At 39.3% G+C, this 19,936-nt stretch overlaps 1 protein-coding gene across 1 annotated transcript in view; it reads right to left on the reverse strand.

Moving 5' to 3' along the window:
- LOC110044266 (dnaJ homolog subfamily C member 13-like) overlaps positions 1-19,936 on the reverse strand; it is a 48,922-nt gene that overhangs the window by 18,580 nt on the left and 10,406 nt on the right. Inside the window, exons 21-48 of the mRNA XM_089296490.1 lie at positions 19,159-19,232; positions 18,635-18,716; positions 18,289-18,345; positions 17,624-17,745; positions 17,049-17,124; positions 16,489-16,527; positions 15,838-15,894; positions 14,680-14,772; positions 14,314-14,393; positions 13,445-13,490; positions 13,218-13,277; positions 12,779-12,924; positions 12,612-12,687; positions 11,953-12,036; positions 11,551-11,613; positions 11,243-11,344; positions 10,113-10,220; positions 8,896-9,098; positions 8,206-8,290; positions 7,512-7,577; positions 7,146-7,234; positions 6,571-6,616; positions 6,077-6,158; positions 5,438-5,510; positions 5,235-5,316; positions 4,081-4,200; positions 3,773-3,888; positions 2,847-2,928 (exon numbers count right to left, since the gene is read on the reverse strand). Of these exons, the coding sequence (XP_089152616.1) occupies positions 2,847-2,928; positions 3,773-3,888; positions 4,081-4,200; positions 5,235-5,316; positions 5,438-5,510; positions 6,077-6,158; positions 6,571-6,616; positions 7,146-7,234; positions 7,512-7,577; positions 8,206-8,290; positions 8,896-9,098; positions 10,113-10,220; positions 11,243-11,344; positions 11,551-11,613; positions 11,953-12,036; positions 12,612-12,687; positions 12,779-12,924; positions 13,218-13,277; positions 13,445-13,490; positions 14,314-14,393; positions 14,680-14,772; positions 15,838-15,894; positions 16,489-16,527; positions 17,049-17,124; positions 17,624-17,745; positions 18,289-18,345; positions 18,635-18,716; positions 19,159-19,232 (2,409 nt within the window). The remainder of the gene's footprint in view (positions 1-2,846; positions 2,929-3,772; positions 3,889-4,080; positions 4,201-5,234; positions 5,317-5,437; positions 5,511-6,076; positions 6,159-6,570; positions 6,617-7,145; positions 7,235-7,511; positions 7,578-8,205; positions 8,291-8,895; positions 9,099-10,112; positions 10,221-11,242; positions 11,345-11,550; positions 11,614-11,952; positions 12,037-12,611; positions 12,688-12,778; positions 12,925-13,217; positions 13,278-13,444; positions 13,491-14,313; positions 14,394-14,679; positions 14,773-15,837; positions 15,895-16,488; positions 16,528-17,048; positions 17,125-17,623; positions 17,746-18,288; positions 18,346-18,634; positions 18,717-19,158; positions 19,233-19,936) is intronic.

A 19,936-nucleotide genomic window follows, 5' to 3' on the forward strand; every position in this document is an offset into this window, starting at 1 on the left:
AACAACTTTTTCGATGATTTTTGAAATGACCTTGAGATCTGAGATAGGCCTATAATTACTAAGGATTTCGTGGTCCAAGGATGGTTTCTTGAGTAGTGGCAGTAAGACGGCGGTTTTTAGTGAAGGAGGCACATATCCAGATTCCAGGGACAAGTTTACAATCCTGCAAAGCGTGGGTAGAAGCATGTCAAAATTTTCTTTTAACAAGACGGCAGGCAGAGGGTCCAGGCTACAAGACTTAGACACAACAGTGCGTGCAACTTCCGAAAGTTCAACGATTGAAGTAGGTGAGAAGGCATTTAACTGACAGTCGAGCGTTAATTTGTCCAAAGTATAGAAGAGATCAGGCATTTCGGCAGCTTCGAGTTTACATCTTATATTGATAATTTTATTTTCGAAGAAGGTGATAAAATTATTGGCAAGTTCCGTAGCCGAGGAACAAGATGGAAGACACTTCTCGGGCTTCCTGTGGAGAAGGCGGTCGATGGTGCGAAAAAGAGACTTGTTATCGCTTCCAGCCTCGTCGATAAGATTGGAGTAATAATCCATTTTTGATTTAAAAATAGTGTTTTTCACAACAAGGCACTGGTCGACGTAAGATTGGTAATCAGACGCAAGACCGGAACGACGCCAGCACCGTTCACGTTTACGACAAATGGTTTTCTGCTTCCTAATCTCATTATTATACCAAGGAGCATGAGGTCTTAGGGTGATAATCCTTGTGCGCAGAGGTGCATGTTCATCCAAAATAGAGGATAAAACAGCATCATACTGATCGCAAAGCTCCGTAATATCTGACGAAGGTGATTTGACTAAAGTAGATGAGTTTATATCTTGTCGTAGCTTATGTAAATTGACATTGCACAGCTTTCGTGACTTTAGGACTTGTTTCGGGTTAGGTGGCCTTGAAACAGCCAAGTTACAATGGACAGCAAAGTGATCGGAGATAGCAGGGTCGTCTATTGAGAAATTTGATGTCGTTGTTTCATCTAACCTGGTAATAATAAGATCCAAGACATTATCACTTTTATGGGTTGGAATATTGACATTCATGGTATTCAGATTGAAGCAGTTTAACAGATCCAAAAATTGACAAGCTGGGCCATTCGATCGATCGTTGACATGAAAATTAAAGTCACCAGCCAGGAGAAGTTTACCAGAAGAAGATACCAAGAGTTCCAGTAGATAGGAGAATTCATCGAAGAATTGAGCATGTGTAAGGCCATTCTTAGATGATAATGGTGGTCGATAAACAATAACAATACGAATAACAGATGAGCTAGAGTGAAATAATAGTTCCATAAATTCAAATGAATTACAAGTATCAGTTTTCACTTGTTGAATTTTGAGATCCTTTCTGTAAAGCAGGCCGATGCCACCACCAGTTCCATTAGGCCTTGGTATGTGAACGAAGGCATATCCCAAGGGGCAAATATCGCGAGTAATAAAGTCAGGACATTCATTAGATTTAAGCCAAGTTTCTGTTAGAGCCAAAATGTCAATATTCTTATCTACCACGTAGTCCTTGATTTGAAGAGATTTATTGACAATAGATCTAGCATTCAAAAGACAAAAGTTGAGTAACTTTGTAGATGGAAGTTGAGGTGGTTGTTGTTTTTTGATCTGAACAAGATTATTCAAATTAGGTCTCGAAGCAATTGGTTTCCATGTTGAATGTTTACGTTCAGTAATAAGCGGTTTAATTCTGTAAAATCCAGACGATTGCTTTGTAGATTTGCCAGATCGAATACGGCGTGTTTTCAGAATTCCAAGAGTTTTCAGAAACTGATAGAGGTCCGGTTGAAGCGTAGATTTAGATCTTAATCCAAGGAGTTGCATCCTTGAATAATTAGGTCTGTTGGCGGGAACATTCAATTCTTCGCAACGAAGTGCTGGCCTGTTGAGGCAAGGATTTTCGAAATCAGGACCAGGATTGCAGTGAATATCCATGCACGTAGTAAGATCCATGAAAAACATGGAATGAGGTAGAGCCAAGGTGGTCTGTCCATGTTTTGTTGCCTTGGAAATTGGAAGCGAAAGTTTAAAGTTGCGTTCGGCCAATTCACGCTTGAAACGATAGCGAACGTCCAGAAGTAGAAATTTAAAATCGTTGCTCCTTGAGTGGTCCAATCGCCCAGAACTTACTTGTAAACCATGGTTGAGGTCATTAGGAACAATTTCATGACGACTAGGGACGTAGAGATGAAATAATAGAAGCAAAAATCCATAAAATACGCGGAGTAATAAATCGAAGCAGGCAGCCATATTGGCGCATACATGCAACATACAACATACAACAAGGCCCAAAATGTTTATGTTAAGACGGCAAAAACGTTTTTGTTACAAGTTCATCTGAATGCAACCTTTCTGCTTGCATCCAGCTCCCTTCCTAGCCCTTCTCTTTCCAAGCGCACTTCCTTACAGCCCAAACAATTTTCACGCTGGCAAATAGGCCAGTTCCGAGTTGGCTTTTGCCTCTGTCTTCGTACGCGCGAAACCATTCAGATAAAAATGTGTTCCGCTTACAGGTCCAAATCAAACTCCTTTCCATATGAAAGGTTTTACACGAAGACTCGTTTTGAAACAGAGGCACAAGGTAACTTGGAAATGGCCTACTTAAGTCGAGAGTTTTTAATGCTCTTGAACTTAGGCGAAGGAAGGGTACTTCTTGCTGAAGGAGATAAGCCACCAAACACTACACTGCACTGTACTGTTTTAAGCTACCAAACACTGCACTGTACTGCACTGTTCTAAGCTACCAAACACTGCACTGTACTGCACTGTTCTAAGCTACCAAACATTCCACTGTACTGTACTGTTCCACACAACATACAGACGAGACTCACCCTTCCATCCGGGTTCTTGTCTGGATGATATTTCTGTGCCATCCTGAAGTAGGCTTTCCGTACTTTAGCTTCATCGAGCTCTCTGTGTGAAAAGGAAGTATAAATTCAATACCAAAAAACAAAACAGCTTAAAGAAAAATTCCACTTCAAGTCCACGCATTATGTTTGGTGTTTCAACACGGTTTGGGCTTGTAAAGCGAGGGACTTACAGCGTTCAAGTCAGTGTTTGGAGCCGCAGTTTAAAAATACTCACATTCGTTCACTGAAACATCGAATTAATCATTTTATATAATGTACCAGGAGCACGGGGCTGGAGTATCTATTTAGCAAGGAATTCCAGCACGAAAAACCCCTGTTTTAGTATCCCTGCAGTTTCAACAGAACAACCATAACAAGGGATGCACTGTCAAATTGTACAGGTGATACGTAATGTTACCACTTTAGTGACAAGTCTGTGGTGAAACCCTAGTGTGTGACCATTCAAATGAAAGCTATTGAGCAGTACTTTCATGTGGTACTGTTTATTATGCTGTACAAGGTGGTTCTAACTTTAAAGTTTCTGGACGAAACCCTAGTGTGTGACCATTCAAATGAAAGCTATTGAGCAGTACTTTCATGTGGTACAGTTTATTATGCTGTACAAGGTGGTTCTAGCTTTTACGTCTGTGGTGAAACCCTAGTGTGTGACCATTCAAATGAAAGCTATTTAGCAGTACTTTCATGTGGTACTGTTTATTATGCTGTACAAGGTGGTTCTAGCTTTTAAGTCTGTGGTGAAACCCTAGTGTGTGACCATTCAAATGAAAGCTACTGAGCAGTACTTTCACAGAAAGCAGATGCAGAGTGTGACTCTTATCAAAGAATATATCCTGGTAAAGAGTAGTTCTTACAATATTTTACTGTAATATAATTATGATATTTTGTACCCTGAGGGGTCTCTTTTGACTTTAAGGATGTCATAGGCTTCTTCTAAAGTCAATGACGAAGGCTTCTTTTCCACTTCTTTCTTCCACGCCTCTAGAATGTCCTTGAGTAAGCGAACCTGTACAAACACGAAAGTACAGAATATCTTAAACAAGCAATGACACAAGTAAAAATAAAACGGTCAGGAAAGAAGAGCACATGAAAGAGGTTTAAGAGAAAAGAGACATTGAGAAAATTGCACACAAGAAAGCGTTTCCAACAAGTTGCATACTTCCGTCAAGAAAAGGAGTTCTTATTGGTTGCTTCTTACCGGTTCTCTGATTGGCCAATCAGGAAATTTATCAGTGTCACACAGATGACGCAAGTAAAAGATGTTACAGAACAACTCATTCTCCAGTTGAGGATATGAAATTACTGGGATGGGACAGTACTGCAAAGAACATAAAAAAATACGTTATTACTGTGTGATTAGAGCGGTTTTCAATTGAGTGTCGAAAGTAACCAGGCAATTACTTTGGGTTTGGTTTTGGTTTTGGTTTTACTTCGGTTTGAGACTGGCTGAGTAGTCTAATTGGTAAGTAATTGGTTTGGTTTTGGTTTTGGTTTTACGACACTCATTTGAAAACCGCTCTAAGAAAACGATGAAGAATTTATGCTATGACCAACCAGATGGCAGATCAAACAACAGGGACAATTACTGATAAGGTTTATGGATGGCGCAGTGGTGAGCGCACTCGCCTCCCACCAATGTAGCCCGAGTTCGATTCCGGTTAGGTGCCATATAGTCTATTGTTGGTTCTCTCCTTGCTCCGAGGATTTTTCTCCGATTACTCCGATTTTCCTCCGTCCACAAAAACCAACATCTCAAATTTCCAATTCGACCAGAATAGAAGACTCTCATGAAAACCAGCTAAGGCCAATGTGGCTTCGTCTCTAAATATTGTAATTTATTTACGTATTTCTTATCCATCATTCCCTCACGACACAACAACATCCCACAAAAAGATTATTTCCAATAATTCTAGTCTAAGAATCTACAATCATGGACAAGTCTTGGGACAAATTTGCACTCACTTTTGGCGCTTTTGCGTACACGCCAGGCGCGAATACAACTTCACCTGCCTAACCTCGCCCCCCACCCCCCATACAATGTTGAAAACTAGTACGTGCAATTTCAACTGATTGTCAACATTGTGTGGGGGGAGGGGGGGGGGGGGACAGCAACCCGTTTATAAAGGATATAGCAGCGTTTTCTTCATACTTCAGTTCTAAAACACAGATAATCCGTTACATTACATAAGTGTCCCAAGGACTTTTGTCCACGATTGTAAGTACACCGCTCTAGACATCGTTAAACAATTCAAAAATTCTCCTGTAAAAACAATTCAACGAAATTGTACCATTTATCGAAAAAAGGGGTTTAAATATAAGGAGCAATGTGAGGAAAATAGATACATTCCTTACTTGATACAAAGCTCTTGTGTTACTCTGTAGTCTTGGCGAGAAGTCAGCTAAGTGAGTAGCGATCTTCTCTATCATCATTCGTCTGCAAAAGGAAAAACAATATGTGGTTAGTTCAAGGAAACGTGAACAATGCTCGTGGTCGACCAATTAAAGTTGCCTAGGACGATTGTAACTTTCATCGCAAACATTCCAAAGATCATTACCTCATTTCACTGTTCCAAATGGCTTCTGGTGTGTCAAACTCGCCCAAGAAAATCTCTGCAAACTTGTCAGGACCTAGAGAAAAGATATGGACAAAAATTAAAACTAAACTAAATTAAAAATGTGTGGAAAAACTAATGAACTGTGGCGAAGCATAACACAGAAAGTGACGCAATTTGCTCTGTTTTATTAGCTGTCTAAAGGCGGCGAAATACGAGATACGAAAAGCCTCAACTTGTTGCGCAACATTGTTTCGTTGCAAGTTTTGGGTCGATGTTTCACGTTTTTCACCTTGGTGATCAACTTGTCACGCAACAAAAGCATTTGTTGCGGGTTGAAGAAAGTTGTCGCGAAAAGTAGAGCGCGGGTCTACTTTGAGCAACAAATTTTGGCTTTGTTGCTCGTTTTTCATCAAACTCGCAACTTGTCATGCAACAAATTTGCCCATGTTGCGCGACAAGTTGAGGGTTTTTGTATCTCATATTTCGCCGCCTTTAGGGCCTCAGGTCATTTTTAGCAAGAGTAATTTTGGGGACTTAAAAATTATTTCATGAAAGGAAACAAAAGTAGTTGCAAACTGAGCGTTTCTGTATCTGAATTGATTCTGAATAGAAAAAAGTGAAGTTTAAACAAAGCCTGACCATGATTCTCCAGGTAACACACCATGGCCTCTGGAAGAATTGGACCAAGGATGCTTCTTTGGATCAAATCTGACTGCTGACTCTGAAAACAAATTTTAGGTTGTTATAAACACACTGCGCCCGGCACCAGACCAGAGTAGCTTTTCTATAACAGACGTATTCTGCTAAAAGTCGTAAACCAAAGTTGTCACAGACTGTTCAAGACGGCCCCTCACACACACACACACACACACAAAAATTCTTATTCTCTAAGAGTGTCTTAACACGGTGAAGGTATCATTACTTGTCCTCTTGGAAACGTTTTGCTCTATCTCATTATTACAACATTTCAAACAATAAAATGTAACAACTCGGTACACATCCAGAACTAAGGTCATTTTCACACGGTCTAACTCTAGAATGCTTTGCAGAAAACAATATTGGAAATGTTAGACCCCTCGAGCGGACATCAAGCGTTCGACATGCCGATATATCAATCACTGTCACTTCTATACCTCTTCAGATCTGAAGGCCTGTTTCGTGTGTACTTCTTGAAGAAATCTGAAATGGGGGCAAAAAATGCAGTCATTACGATGTACAACCTTGGTAATTGGCACTTCCTTTGGTAAAGCGATATGTAGCCTTGTGCCACGATACTCATTTGCAGAAACCAGGAATCCCCATTCTAACACATGTAAAATTAGTTTATTATACCTGCTCTATTCTTAATTGCTTTTGTCTGTTTTATGTTTGCTAAACAGAGACCAATCCTGCAAAACCTGGATGGGTAGAAAGAGTTCTTCACGCTCCTAAGTGTAACTGAAATCGTTTTGAAATAACACAACTACATACACATCTTAAGCTGAATAAGACTTAATACATTCGACAAACGGGCCATTATTCATAGAGGCAAAAATACTTCAATCCATTCTCTTTAAATACTACTACAGTAGGTGTAGTAAAAGATCAAGTGACTGGTCAGCGGTAAGATGAAGGTAAAGTTTGACTTCTGTCGAGAGAACCTAGAATTATTTTCCCAAACAACTCGAGACTAAATATTTTTGTCTCCATACATCATAACAGTTGTTACCTTCCAATAGGCAGCACGTTTGATCCAGTGTACATCATGATAAAGAAGAAAACTCCAGTCAGGTAGAGCCGAGGCAGGATAGGGTTGTCCTAGAAAACCAAAGAACTAAAATCTAATCTTGTTCATAAAATAAATACATACAAACAAACAAACAAACAAACAAAACATTGAAAACTTAAGGAAATTTACTGACAAAGGATTTGTTATATGGAAAAAGAAAATTCTTTTCTTGCGGGACACAGCGGGTAATCCTGAGCAGGCAAGATAGAGCCATCTTGACTGCTCGGGTAGCCAATCACAGCGCAGGATTCCATTTATCTTGCCGCTCACGCAGCCAGCCATAATATGTGTACGTATTGAACTTACCACCATCATATCCAGAAGAAGAATCGAAACTTTCTCCACAATAATGGGATCAAAGGTTAACAAGAGCTGTTGTAGAAAATAAACAATGAAAGATCATTCCGACAGTAAGGTAAAGATTGCTCAACTTGCTTCTGTCATTCATGGCCGAAAACCTTATCTTATTGCTCACTTCCTGACTAAAATAGTTAAGCCAAAATTTTTCAAGTTTGCCGTTTGCAATCCATGTTAATCTTCTCCATCATTACTATCCTTGCTACTTTATGGTTTATTGTTATCGCTTTGGTGCTTTTCTATCTTAGTAAAATATTACTTTCGGGTTTCCTTCAATTAAAGGTAATTTCGTACGTGGCCAAAATAACTCAAAATACCGTGACTGAGATCCTTTAAACCCCATAAAAGTTGGCAGGCATTTTAAAAATTCAAATTTTCTATGCTTAGATTTCTTTATGCCTACTAATGTACTCCACTGAAAAATTCTAGCTCTCCATATTTTCTACGGTTTAATTGTTTTGCAGTAGCATGGAGTACAGTCGGTCCTCAAAACTACTCTCAGTAGCAAAGTCAAGTAGCCGGAACAAGAGCATAACTCTCTCAACTAAATTTGCAGAAAATATACGGAAGACAGTAGGGAGAATTTTGATGCTGAACTTCAATGGTTAAAGGCTTATGTGTAGGACATATCAAGCCTACATACCTGAACCAGATGAGGCAAACACGTTGCTTCTGACAGCATCCTCTTTGCTCTTGGAAGCGGTCGCACAATGGCACCGTCAGCATCCCTGACAACCAAAGGCAAGTACAAGAAATAATTATTTCCTCAGTAATAGAATATTAGGCAAAACGTTTATTACGAAATGGGATACTATCTAGACAATCATTAACACAAACGTCTAAGGCTGGGTATAGATCAAGTACATGTTCTTCCCAGTACGGGGTTGAGATAAAGAACTCTAGTGGCAATGTTATTACCACAAATGTATTAGTATTAGAGCTTGCAATCCGCTACAGAATTCCCTTCACATTATTGGCTAGTGCTAATGATGTTGTTGTACAGCTCAAGTTTAGAGTAACAACTCTCCAGAAAAGAAATAAATATGAGGTGTTAGTAATTCATTTTCTTTTGACCAATGCGAATCTGAAAACAATTAAAAGCAAAACATGATCAGCCTATGAACAAAACAAAAAACGTTTCCCTCAACAGCAGAACTCCTTCTTCAAGGGATTTTAAGGACAGCTCAGCAATATCAAATATTCAATTACTCGATGTAGTGTCATATTACAATTCCAAACACGAATTTCGTCAAAAACTCAATTTTAACTCGCTTCTAGGTATTTGAAATGTGATGAAACTCTGTTCCTCGTGTTTGATGGATCAAGTCCTAACCTGTTTGGGTAGAATTCACAAATCTTGATGAGCATGTTCAAGATCAGAACAGCCAAATCGGATTCATTCATAACAGCGTTTCCAGTTGCTAGCAGGTACCACTTGAGCTGTGGGATGCTCTGCAGTGGCCTCCAACCATCCATACCCTGAGCCCAGCACTTTGTTTCGGGTCGTAGAGTTCCTTCAGCCGACATGTCCTTCATCTGTAACAACATCAAGCAACATTTTTACAAAATTTGCAAACTCAAAACTGTAAACATAGAGGACAAATTGAAAGCTTTGGATTGAAGGATAGAAATGCAGTGTCCAAGAAGGACAAGTCGTCATCTTCTGTGTAAGTTAAAACCACAGTACTGTACGGTCGAACCTCTCCTTACAGACTTGGCCATAACATGGTCACGTCCATATTACAGACAGTCCACTTGGTCCCCCCCCCCCCCCCCAAAAAAAAAAAACACAGTTCTTATAATCTACCTTTATTATAGAGCATTCTCACATGATGTCATCATTAGCGTGGCTTGTTTTTGGGCAGAACTCAAGTCATTGGCCTTTGCAGTTTCAAATCCATAGGCCACAGCAATTTTTAAAGTGCTTATTTCCCATACTGCAATACTATTAAGAGAAGGTAGCCGAAAATGAAATTCACCAATGAGTATGAAAAGCCACTGACAAACCAACCTCTGGTCATCTCAAACCAAGCTGTTGGTAAACATTCAGGGTTCGTACCCTTTTTCGAAAACAAATTTTCAGGACTTTTCCAGGACTTTTCCAGGACTCTAAAATTCACATTAACCCTTTCACTCCCAAGATCTTAATGTTGATTCACCTTACTGTCGGCCATAAATTTCATATTTTTCTACTTGAGTTTAACAGATTTCCAGAACTTTCCAGGACCAGTAGCCCTTTTCCAGGACTTTCCAGTCCTGGAAAATGCCACAATAAAATTCCAGGACTTTCCAGGTTTTCCAGGAACCGTACGAACCCTGAACATCTCTTAAGGTCCAAACAAGGTTAAAAATGGACCATGTGGTCCATACAGCCGGTGCTTATTCCAGTTTCCGTGCCATAAAGTGACCAGCAGTATTTTCACTCCCCCCTGGATGGGATGCTACCCCATCGCAAGGTTACCACTCCCAGCATATTTGTCGCTACCCCATTCATACACTGAAGGGAAGAGACAAACAAAGACACAGCAAAATGCTTGTGGCATTACTGACCTCCTTGAAGCTGAACGGTCCAAGTCTTTCCTTTTCCTTGTTTCCGTAGTACCACTCTTTTTCACTGTCTCGCTGCATCATTTCAGGAGAGGCCTCCAGTAAATTGCTCTTCAAGATAAAAATAAAGAAAAATAAGGTTTACAGATGATAAATTATAGGCGTCCAGTACCATCTAGTTATGATAGTTATCACAAAACCCCCGGGGGGAGTACTTCCAGAAAAGTTGGGTGGGGGTGTGCAGCCCACTTCCCAAAACCTTCACCCTATTTATGACCAAAATCTGCGTTTTTTGCTACCCTATTTATGACCTGTCCAAAAATTCGATAGCCTATTTTTGACCGTTGCGGTTGACTCAGTTGCCCCAAACATGAGTTATGACGGGCTGTTGTTGACGGTTTTATCGATAAAGATGAAAAGGTAGCTTCCTCTAAGAAACATACCCAATTCAAGACTAGAGTGCTAAAACCATACCCTATTTATAACCAAAATGGCCAAAATCAATACCCTATTCATGACCAAAACAGCTGAAGAACACAGTATGAATCAAGCAATTTACATGAAGTATTATGTGCTGACCACTGATGACGTGACCGTACTTCAATTCGGTATCAAGACGTTTGACAAGACAGTAATAAAGGTGCGTTTTAAAGTCTGAGAATTATGGAATGATCAATCTGAATAGAGCCAAATTTTAACATTTGACAGCCTTACATAAAGCCTGTGTGAAAAATTACATGTCTCCAGGCAGGCCACCTTAGTACACACTAAATAGAGAACATATCTATAGTTATGCAGCCTAGCGCTGAGATCTTGAAGAGATGCTGGAGATGAATAGGCCACACTCTTTGCAAACCCCTGACCAACATCACAAGGCAAGCCCTGTTCTGGAACACCCAATGCATGAGGAAGAGAGGACGACCACGGAACTCATAGTGTCAGGAACTGGAAGCAGATATCTGGACATTGGGGCTGACTTGGAGTCAGCTAGAGAGGAAAGACTCTTGTAGGTGGCCTATGCCCCAGGAGAGCTTCTAGGCATAAAGTTAAGTTATGCAGTGGGTTTGTTTTTCTGAAGATCCACTCAAGACCCGTAACAAACTTTCAGTCTTACACTACATGTAGCAAATTACCTGGAGTGGCACCACCGCTCTAGATGTGTGTAGGTGTGCTAGTGTTAGAAGATCCACAAGAACTCTTATCCCACTGACATCCATCATCTCTTTGACATTTCTCTGTGGTACAAAAATAATAATATAAGTCATCATCTGACGCAAGCTGCAAATGATTTTCACAGGTTAGTGACTTTAAAAAGCTGCAATGGAGGCAAAAGAAAACTCCAGGATTTTTGTTTGGTCTAACTTTAAAACTGCTAAACAGAGACGAATGACTCTGCCAATCTAAAAATCTTAATAAGGATAACAGAAAATGGTGCACTCACCTTGTTCTTGATAAGTGCATTCAAGAACTGAATAAGACGATCCCTCTCCAATTTGTCTGTTGTCTGCAAAAGAAGCAACAAACACAATAACAGAACTTCTAATAATGTTAGCTCAGTCGATCATCACTCAGTTTAGAACTTTTAATTTTTCATTGATGTACACTGTATCTCACAAGAACAGGTGTCAAACAAGCAAAAATTGCAACTAGAACATGTCTGAAGTATTACTTTGCTACCATTAAAAATAAGTTTGCTTCGTTGTTTAATGCATAAGGCTCTAATAATTATATGAACACAGTCTATTTCTTAAGAGAGAGAAACAAACGTAAAAACCCTGACAATAATTAGCCGAAACAGTTATAGTTAAATTAAGGAAACACTGTTATTCAGTAAGCTCGTTACCTTCTCGAGCATTCCAACAATATATCTGGTATCATTGAAGGCACCAATTTCATCATGGCATTTGCTGTACACTTTGGTCATAGCCTAAGGAGAGTATTTGAAAATCAAAAATACTTGTTAACTTAAAAGCTTGGAGAAGACGCTTTACTCTTGGTGCCTCTATCCACTTCTGGGTATAAATGGTTACATGCACATCTTTATGGCAACCTCGTACAAAAGTGCTTGAGGCAGACTGTAATTTAGAACAGTCTCATCCCAGAGCCCACGCGTTTTGGGTCAACGGTGGCCAAATACAAGATGCTCTGAACAAAATCAAAAACTGGAAAATCCTGGTTCCGGTTTGATTTTGCCCATGTGTTCAAGTTTAATAACGGTTTCTAAACATGCTCAGAGAGAGTAACCACTGTAGCTAATGCTGGCTCACCTTCTGATTTCTCCCAGAGGTCTCGATTTTCCGATGCCAACCAGAAAGATCGCAACCTCTGGGAACGAGATTGGCGAAGGAATAGATAGAGTCCTGCTCAGGGTGGGTGTATGGGGTAGCTCTGATAAGCTCTGATAGTGTGCGCCACCATGAACCAAATACACACCTAACCTTGCCTACAAAACTGTAGAATATCTTGATTACAATCACTAAGTTTTTCTACGAGCACACTTACTTGTAAACACATTGCCTTCATAGCCGGTTTAGTAGTCAGGAGAAATCTGTGGTACAGGTCGTTGAAAAATTCTAACCTGAAAATAAAATGTTGTATTTAAGAGCCTTGCAAGTCCTTCCCTAAAAAAAGCTATAACTGTTTTAGATCACAACCACAGTGGCACTTACGAATTGTGGATCAAAGTTTTTTCTTCCTCTTCTTCGAGAAGCAGCCTGAGATAGTAGTCACCGATTTTGATTTCTTCGCTGAGACACTCATATCGTACTTCAAACTCCTGGTGATTCCAAGAGATGACATGATTTGAACCAAGATCCTGTATAGGAAAGGAAAGAAGGTGTCATTATGAGGTTTTTTTTTTAATCGTTGCTAAAGATGGTTTTATCTTTTAGATATGTGATATGTGAAACCCTCGTGGGTGACCATTCAAATGAAAGCTATTGAGCAGTACATTCATGTGGTACTGTTTATTATGCTGTACATGGCGGGTCTAACTTTTAAGTCTATGGATGAAACACTAGTATGCGTTCATTCAAATGAAAGCTATTGAGCAGTACTTTCATGTGGTAATGTTATGCTGCACAAGCAAACAGAACACAAATACCGCACCCTGTCTACAGCAAATGCTCTTATCTCTGCCTCCAAAGCTTCTCTGAGTTCTTCTCTCGTCTGCAAAGAACACAGTTGAACTAAATAAGCAAAAACGACATTGACGAAAAAGTAAAACTTAATCGAAATATTCCAGTAATTCCTTATAATGTAAGTTCCTACTTCATGTAGCATACAGAACAACGAAATGGAAGTTGTCCTGAAACTGTCAAAAAAAACTTGAGCACCTTGTAGTTCCAGATGAGGTTGGGCTGAGAATGATCTTGATTAAACCTGAAAATGCAAGGAAATTATGTCAGGTATCGTTTCTATTTGTCCCTACTAAAAGAAAGGAGAATATTTACTTCTTCAAGACTACGGGATCAGAACTATCAATGTGCTTCATGGTTCACTCAATTTTATACATTATTTATTTTAATTAGAGATGAAAAATAGATGTGCGTACACGTATTGTCTGTATTTGGTGGTACATGAACTCTTAGGCCCGATTCAGACGCAGTACTTCACATGAGCTGAATCAAATTCGAATTTAGGCCGACCCAAATTGATTTAGACCAGCTGAATTGATTCGGACGCCGATCTCAATTCCAGCCGAACTAAATTCAATGGAATATAAAAGTGCATATCGATCGGCGCTGACACGTGCCGAACTCAGTTCAGTCCCGTAAACATAGTAAACAACAACAAAGCACGATCCAAAGCCATCCTGTGAAAAATATAAGAAAGGTTGGCAAAAAGGAGCAGAATTAGGCTAACTGCATTTATTTTACTTTTTACATGTGACTGCGAGAAGACAACTGATAAATTGGTTCAGATGTCTTACTTCACATGAACTCAATTCTTTGAGCTCGATTCGGCTTATGTGAAGCACGGCATCTGAACCAGGCCTTACCCACCCATGCAGACATCTTTTGAGCTTGCCAGGAATTCTTAACTCCCTCGTGTAAGTGGGAGAGGAATGCGTGATACGTACAATGTATGAGGCAAATTAACTTCAAGTTTAAAACAATATTCTTTACTCTTGTCATGCACACTCTAGATAAAATTTTGATAATGCATCAAGAGATTAGAAGTTGGTGACTTGTTAATGACTTACTTGTAGTAGAATAGTTCCCAGTTTGCATCACTTTTGATTCTTTGTCTTCTCTTTCTTAGAATCACAGGCTTCTGATTTGTCTGTTGAGAAACATTGGTGAAGGTCATTCCTCTGAGTTGCATTGCGCGTCCCTACCGCGTACGATTTTCGCGTCATTAGCGCGCACTCACAAGCGCGTGCATACATCTACATACCACATCAAGAGATTTACTCCAAGCTAAGCTCGAAAGCGAAATGAACACCGTTGAAATTAATAATTGATGTAAAAGTTAATGACCTGCCTTTGCTATAACTTCTGTGACTATCAACAATTGTTTTTTCTAATTTTATTTTAAAAAGCGTTAAATTGTAGAGTGCTTTTCTTACATCTTTTGATTTCAATCCCATCTTTGTCCTCCAGTGAGTTAACACAACATCCAGCTGTACAAAGTACTGGTTCTTCTTAGGTTTGGACGAATCCTTCGATAAAAAAAAATTACTGTGAATGCATCGACTTAACAAAGAAATCATCAATCGAGGAAAATACTACATTTAGTCAGCAATGTTATACTTAGAAATGGCAGCCCGAGTAGCATGGAAGACTGATTTGTTTATTAAAATAACTTTGTGAATGGGGAGGTTTATGCTGTTTAAGATGATTTCCGCAGAACATTCGCGCAATAATGGCAAAAATTAACTTACCAAAAAACCCTCATGGCGTCAAAATATTTTGAATACAGCTAAGACGAACTTATTGAGAATTCAGCTCTCAAGCAGACCCCGCGAGAGAAAATTGAACTTGAAGTTATCCATATTTCAATTAAAACAGACATTTCACGTTAGTTGAAAACACAATAACACACACTTTACGCATTCTTACGAGGTTTGACATTAAGTTTCTCGAGAATGCTTGCGAATTTAATTGTGGGGTCACTTATAAGAGAAATGAACTAAAGTGAGTTGTTTTAAATAGTATTCCAAAAGTTACTGTGCTGTGAGTAGATTTTTAGTAAATGATTTTTGCACTTATTGCTAGTCGAACTTTGAACGGAATCCGTCTTAAAACGATTTCAGTCAGTTTTGGCTTCACTGTTTTACTCTATATACGTTGTATGGAGAGGAACTGTTCAGTGAGGCTAAAACTCGTTGACATCACTTTAAAACGGCGTAATCCTCCTCAGCAACATAATACACACACAAACAAAGCCACAAAGGCGTTTTACAGCATTCTGTTTCAGTATTTTTAGCTGCTGAATATGTTTGTTACATTCCCATACTACCGGTAACTGTTATAATTACATTGTTTTGCAACGTTTTATAACAAAGCACAATGAAACAAAGAAACCTGTGGTCCTAGTATTTTCAAAATTATTTTCAGTTAGACTCTCACATCTTTAAGGGTTGACGGCTTGAACGCAATTAAAACAGTGGCCAAAACGCATGTAAATTTACATTCAGACTTGTTAATTCAGTAGAATTTGTTTTTAAAAGGGAAACAAATACATCGCTAATATCGCTGGACCAACAATTGTTTTTGTTGCTTACTTCAGCAAGTTTCACATTGTCTCGGACATGGAGTTTGTCAATCTCGGCCTCTGGGACCTATTATCAAATAAATAAGAAGACATGAGACAAAGTTTAAATCTTAGATTTACATTAGTAACGTTAAGAAACATTTTCATCAGCCTTACTGGCAAATGTGTATGTAGCTACTCTCTCTCGGCTAACTTTCATTACTTGGAAAATTTCAAGCAATTTAAAGGAAATGAAGTTTTGCATTTAAATGAAAATCATCCACAACTGGGAATTGCCACGATTGCAGATGAACTTGGTCTTTCTTTCTTTCATTTAAAACAAATACAAGCCAAATATTGACAAAGCACAGGGGCAGATCAATACCGGTTTCCACCGTTTTACGAAAATCGGTCAGATATTTCAGAATTACTCAAGAACCCCCCGGCAAAAGGGGACTTTAGGAAAAAAAATTCCAGAACATTTCTCAAGGGAGCATGGCCCTGGACCCCTCCAGAAGACACTCGTTATTTCGGAGATCAGTCACCATTTATCCTAGATCCACGCCTGAAGCATGATATAACCAAACTCTTATAGGATCTTTCGTTAATGAAAAAATCTCCAAAAGAATTATTCCTACAAAAAATTCAGCATCTTCAAACATGAAGTGATTAATAACAATACCTTTTCTTCTGACTGGAGATAATTCATGAGTCCTGCAGGCTACAGACAAGACAATAATTTATAATCGTTATTTTAGCTGCATAAATCCTTGTCATTACTCACAATTTTAGTGCATACAAAACATGGTCTACATGGAAGAGAGCAAAAAACATTAAAAGAAATGTTGTTTAAAGAGATGATTTCACGGCTTGGTGAATGTGCGACCTCCAGCGTTAGACCACTCAATTCCACAGTTCATGAAACTATCTAAAGAAAGCTGATGAATGTCAGGGGAAATTTTCCTTTGAAAGTTTCAAAGTCAGTTTTAAGAACAAGATATTTCTCACAAAGCCGCGGCATGACTCCTTTGCATTGCTTATAAACTAATTTGATGTGAGTAGCTAACTAATACTAGCATGATCAGGAACCGTTATTGAACTTGAACATATGTTCACAATCAAACCGGAACCAAAATTTTCTGGTTCTGGTTTTTTATTTCATCCACAACGTTGGGTGTTTGGTCACCACTGACCAAAAACACTTGGGCGCTGGGGAGAAAAGATTAAGTGCAAGTTTCTTACCATTATCCTCTTCAGAAGTCCCATGGCCGTGGGATGACCTGTGACCCACAGAGTAACCAAGTGCCTGCTAAGCTGTCTGTTGATAAAAATCATCAATGATGAATGATCAGTTATGAGGGCAAATCAACTTACATCATGACATAACTGCTGAAGTCATGCTATCAAGCTAAGTATCGGTAAGCATGCAGCACAATCCAAGGTGCACTGTTACATGTATGTCGTGAACAAAGTTAACTTCAGTACGCCATTACCATTGGCAATGTTACACTGTATAAAATCCTTGAAACCTTTAGATGTACATCATCACGTCACGATGCACTTGAGATACCTGGAGATCACTCAAAAAGTTAGAGTTGCTCTCGATGGTGCCTTGAGCAAGCAGGTTAGTACTGGTGTATACATGTAAATGAGTACCGGCAAATTAATGCTGGGAATAACCCTGCGATGGACAAGCATCCCATCCAGGGGATATTGAAAAATTCTTCGTCACTTAATGCTACAGAAGCCAGGATAAAATGTGTAAAGTGCCGGCTGTATGAGCTGAGCAGACCTAACCTTTACCATAATGATCTCACCTGTTTGTGAGTAATCTGTTATCTGAGCTCTGAGTATACATTGCTGTGTGAAGGTGACGAGGCAGGGCTCCTTCAGCCAAGGCAAGATCCTGCATTTTTGCTGCAATCTCCGAGTCTCCCTCCTGCAGAACAGAATCAAATATATACAGACTGTAAAACTTTCCTCAGGTAATAAGCAGCAACTGCTTGAAGAAAACACCCCTAATATTTACTACCGTCATAGGTTCATGGCAAATGGGCTCTGTCTGGGAAAAAGTGAGTTTTCCTACCAACGATACACACTTACTACTGTAGTTTGAAAGCTTACATGTATAAAAATTATGTGCATCAGTCTGGTTAACATTCCTACATGCAAATTAATGTCAACAGCACTTCGTGAATGTATTTTACTCAAAGGGTACACTGTAAGTTCACAATGCTTCATGAGGGTCCAAGAAGAAAACCAACAATGTGCCATATACAGTCTTAAGATTAAAACTACAGTTAACGACCAAGAAAGGTAAATGGTGTTTTACAAATTACATTAGTTTCTAAAGAAAAGGTTGGGCTGAGCCAGTGGGCATGTGAAACACTTCTGTATGTACCAACTTGAAGTCAGCAGAGGTAAAATAAACACTGTAGAAAGTGAGCTAAGCTGACGTTTTGAGCGTTGTATTGTGTCTTACCTCGATTACAGCTTTCATTACCATTCCAGCCCCTTTCACAATTGCCATTGATGGATGCTGATCAAGAATAGAGATAAATCAAGTAAAAAAGTCAATCCTTAGGCTTATTTACGCCACACCAACAGCTTTACCAAACAGGTTAAAATTTATTTAGAAGTGTGACACATTATTGCATGTACGTCTACGTTTTCAGTCACAGGCAGAAACTTATCTGTCTTCACTTGCTACAGAAATAAAATCCACCACACGAATCATACATACATGTACGTGTACAATAAGTACTCAGCTCAGTTGTGGTCTGTGGCACATATCAAACTGAATAAAACCTACTGTTACTGTACTGTACCTGGAATAATTTGAAAATGTTACGTCCAAGATCCGCAACCATTTCCAACAAGGTGTCGAACTGAGTTCCTTCTGTTGTTTCACTGTGGATACAGGTAACACAGACTGTGTTTAGAACAGCACTACATTGATGGACAAATTAAAACCACTTGCTAGTTCCTTCTTAGTCATCTTGTAAAGTGAACAGAGTTTACAGGTGGAGCAGTTGTTTCTAAGTTCAAGGCATGATAGGTTTTTCTTGCGTTTAACATTAGATAAGTATTTTCCTTTTTGAAGCGAATTACTGTAACAAGTATTGTGGATAACCCACATTAAGCCCAAACGTAATTGCCTCATTTGTGGCATAATATGTTTCAAAAGTACATGTACACATACATGTACAGGCATATAACACATCCCAAGTCTTCTTGAAAATGAAGTAATGTCACAATAGTTGTAATCATTGGAGTAAAAATATTATAAATATTATGATAAGGTAACAATTACTTTTCATGAAATCTATATTAATGATTCACATTTTTGTACCTGTATGGTGGACACAATGCAAAAGTCAGGAAGTCAAGAAGTGAACTAACAACAAGAGCTCCTGTGCTTCTGTTCTGTAGGGAAAAAAGGTTTAATTTTACTTCACGGTAGCAGTACGTTTTCTATTGCAAACTGCAGCTATTTTTGTCACACAAGCCCTGCAAAGAATTCAAACATGGAGTGAATTGAAAGCTCGCCTCTTCTAAAAAACCTGGCTTAAAATGTTGTTAACTGCTACACTGCTGCAGGGTTTTCATCAACCTGTTCAGCAGGTGCACAACTGGTTTTCACAGGCAGGCAAAACAATTTGAACTGAAATTCTCTAATATGGTCAAACCAGAATGGTCCAACCAGGCAGGCAAAATCATCCTCACAGCCCATCAATTTACCCACACCCATCCCTCAATGAAACCCCTGCTGTTAGGAAATGTTTGAAGGCCAGCTGGCTTATAAGTATGGGTTATTGACCAAGCTTGTTCGGTCAAGATGGCTGGATATTGGCCAAGTTCTTTTTTTGGGTGTTTCTGGACCGAGACGGAGTCGAGGTCCATAAACTCACAAAAAAAGAACAAGGCCAATATCCAGCCATCTTGACCGAACAAGCTTGGTCAATAAAGGATTTATTATATGGCCTTTGGGGAAATTTCTCTTGCGGGATGCGGCGGGTAGGCCCGAGCGGGCAAGATAGCCCCATCTTGCCCGCTCGGGTAGCCAATCACAGTGCAGGATTTGATTCATCTTGCCTGCTCATGGAGCTAGCCATATAATAAAACCCTTT

Source organism: Orbicella faveolata, unplaced genomic scaffold, assembly GCF_042242905.1.
Source record: "Orbicella faveolata isolate gen_17 unplaced genomic scaffold, um_ofav_v1 contig_27, whole genome shotgun sequence".
In the NCBI taxonomy this organism is placed as follows: Eukaryota; Metazoa; Cnidaria; class Anthozoa; order Scleractinia; family Merulinidae; genus Orbicella; species Orbicella faveolata.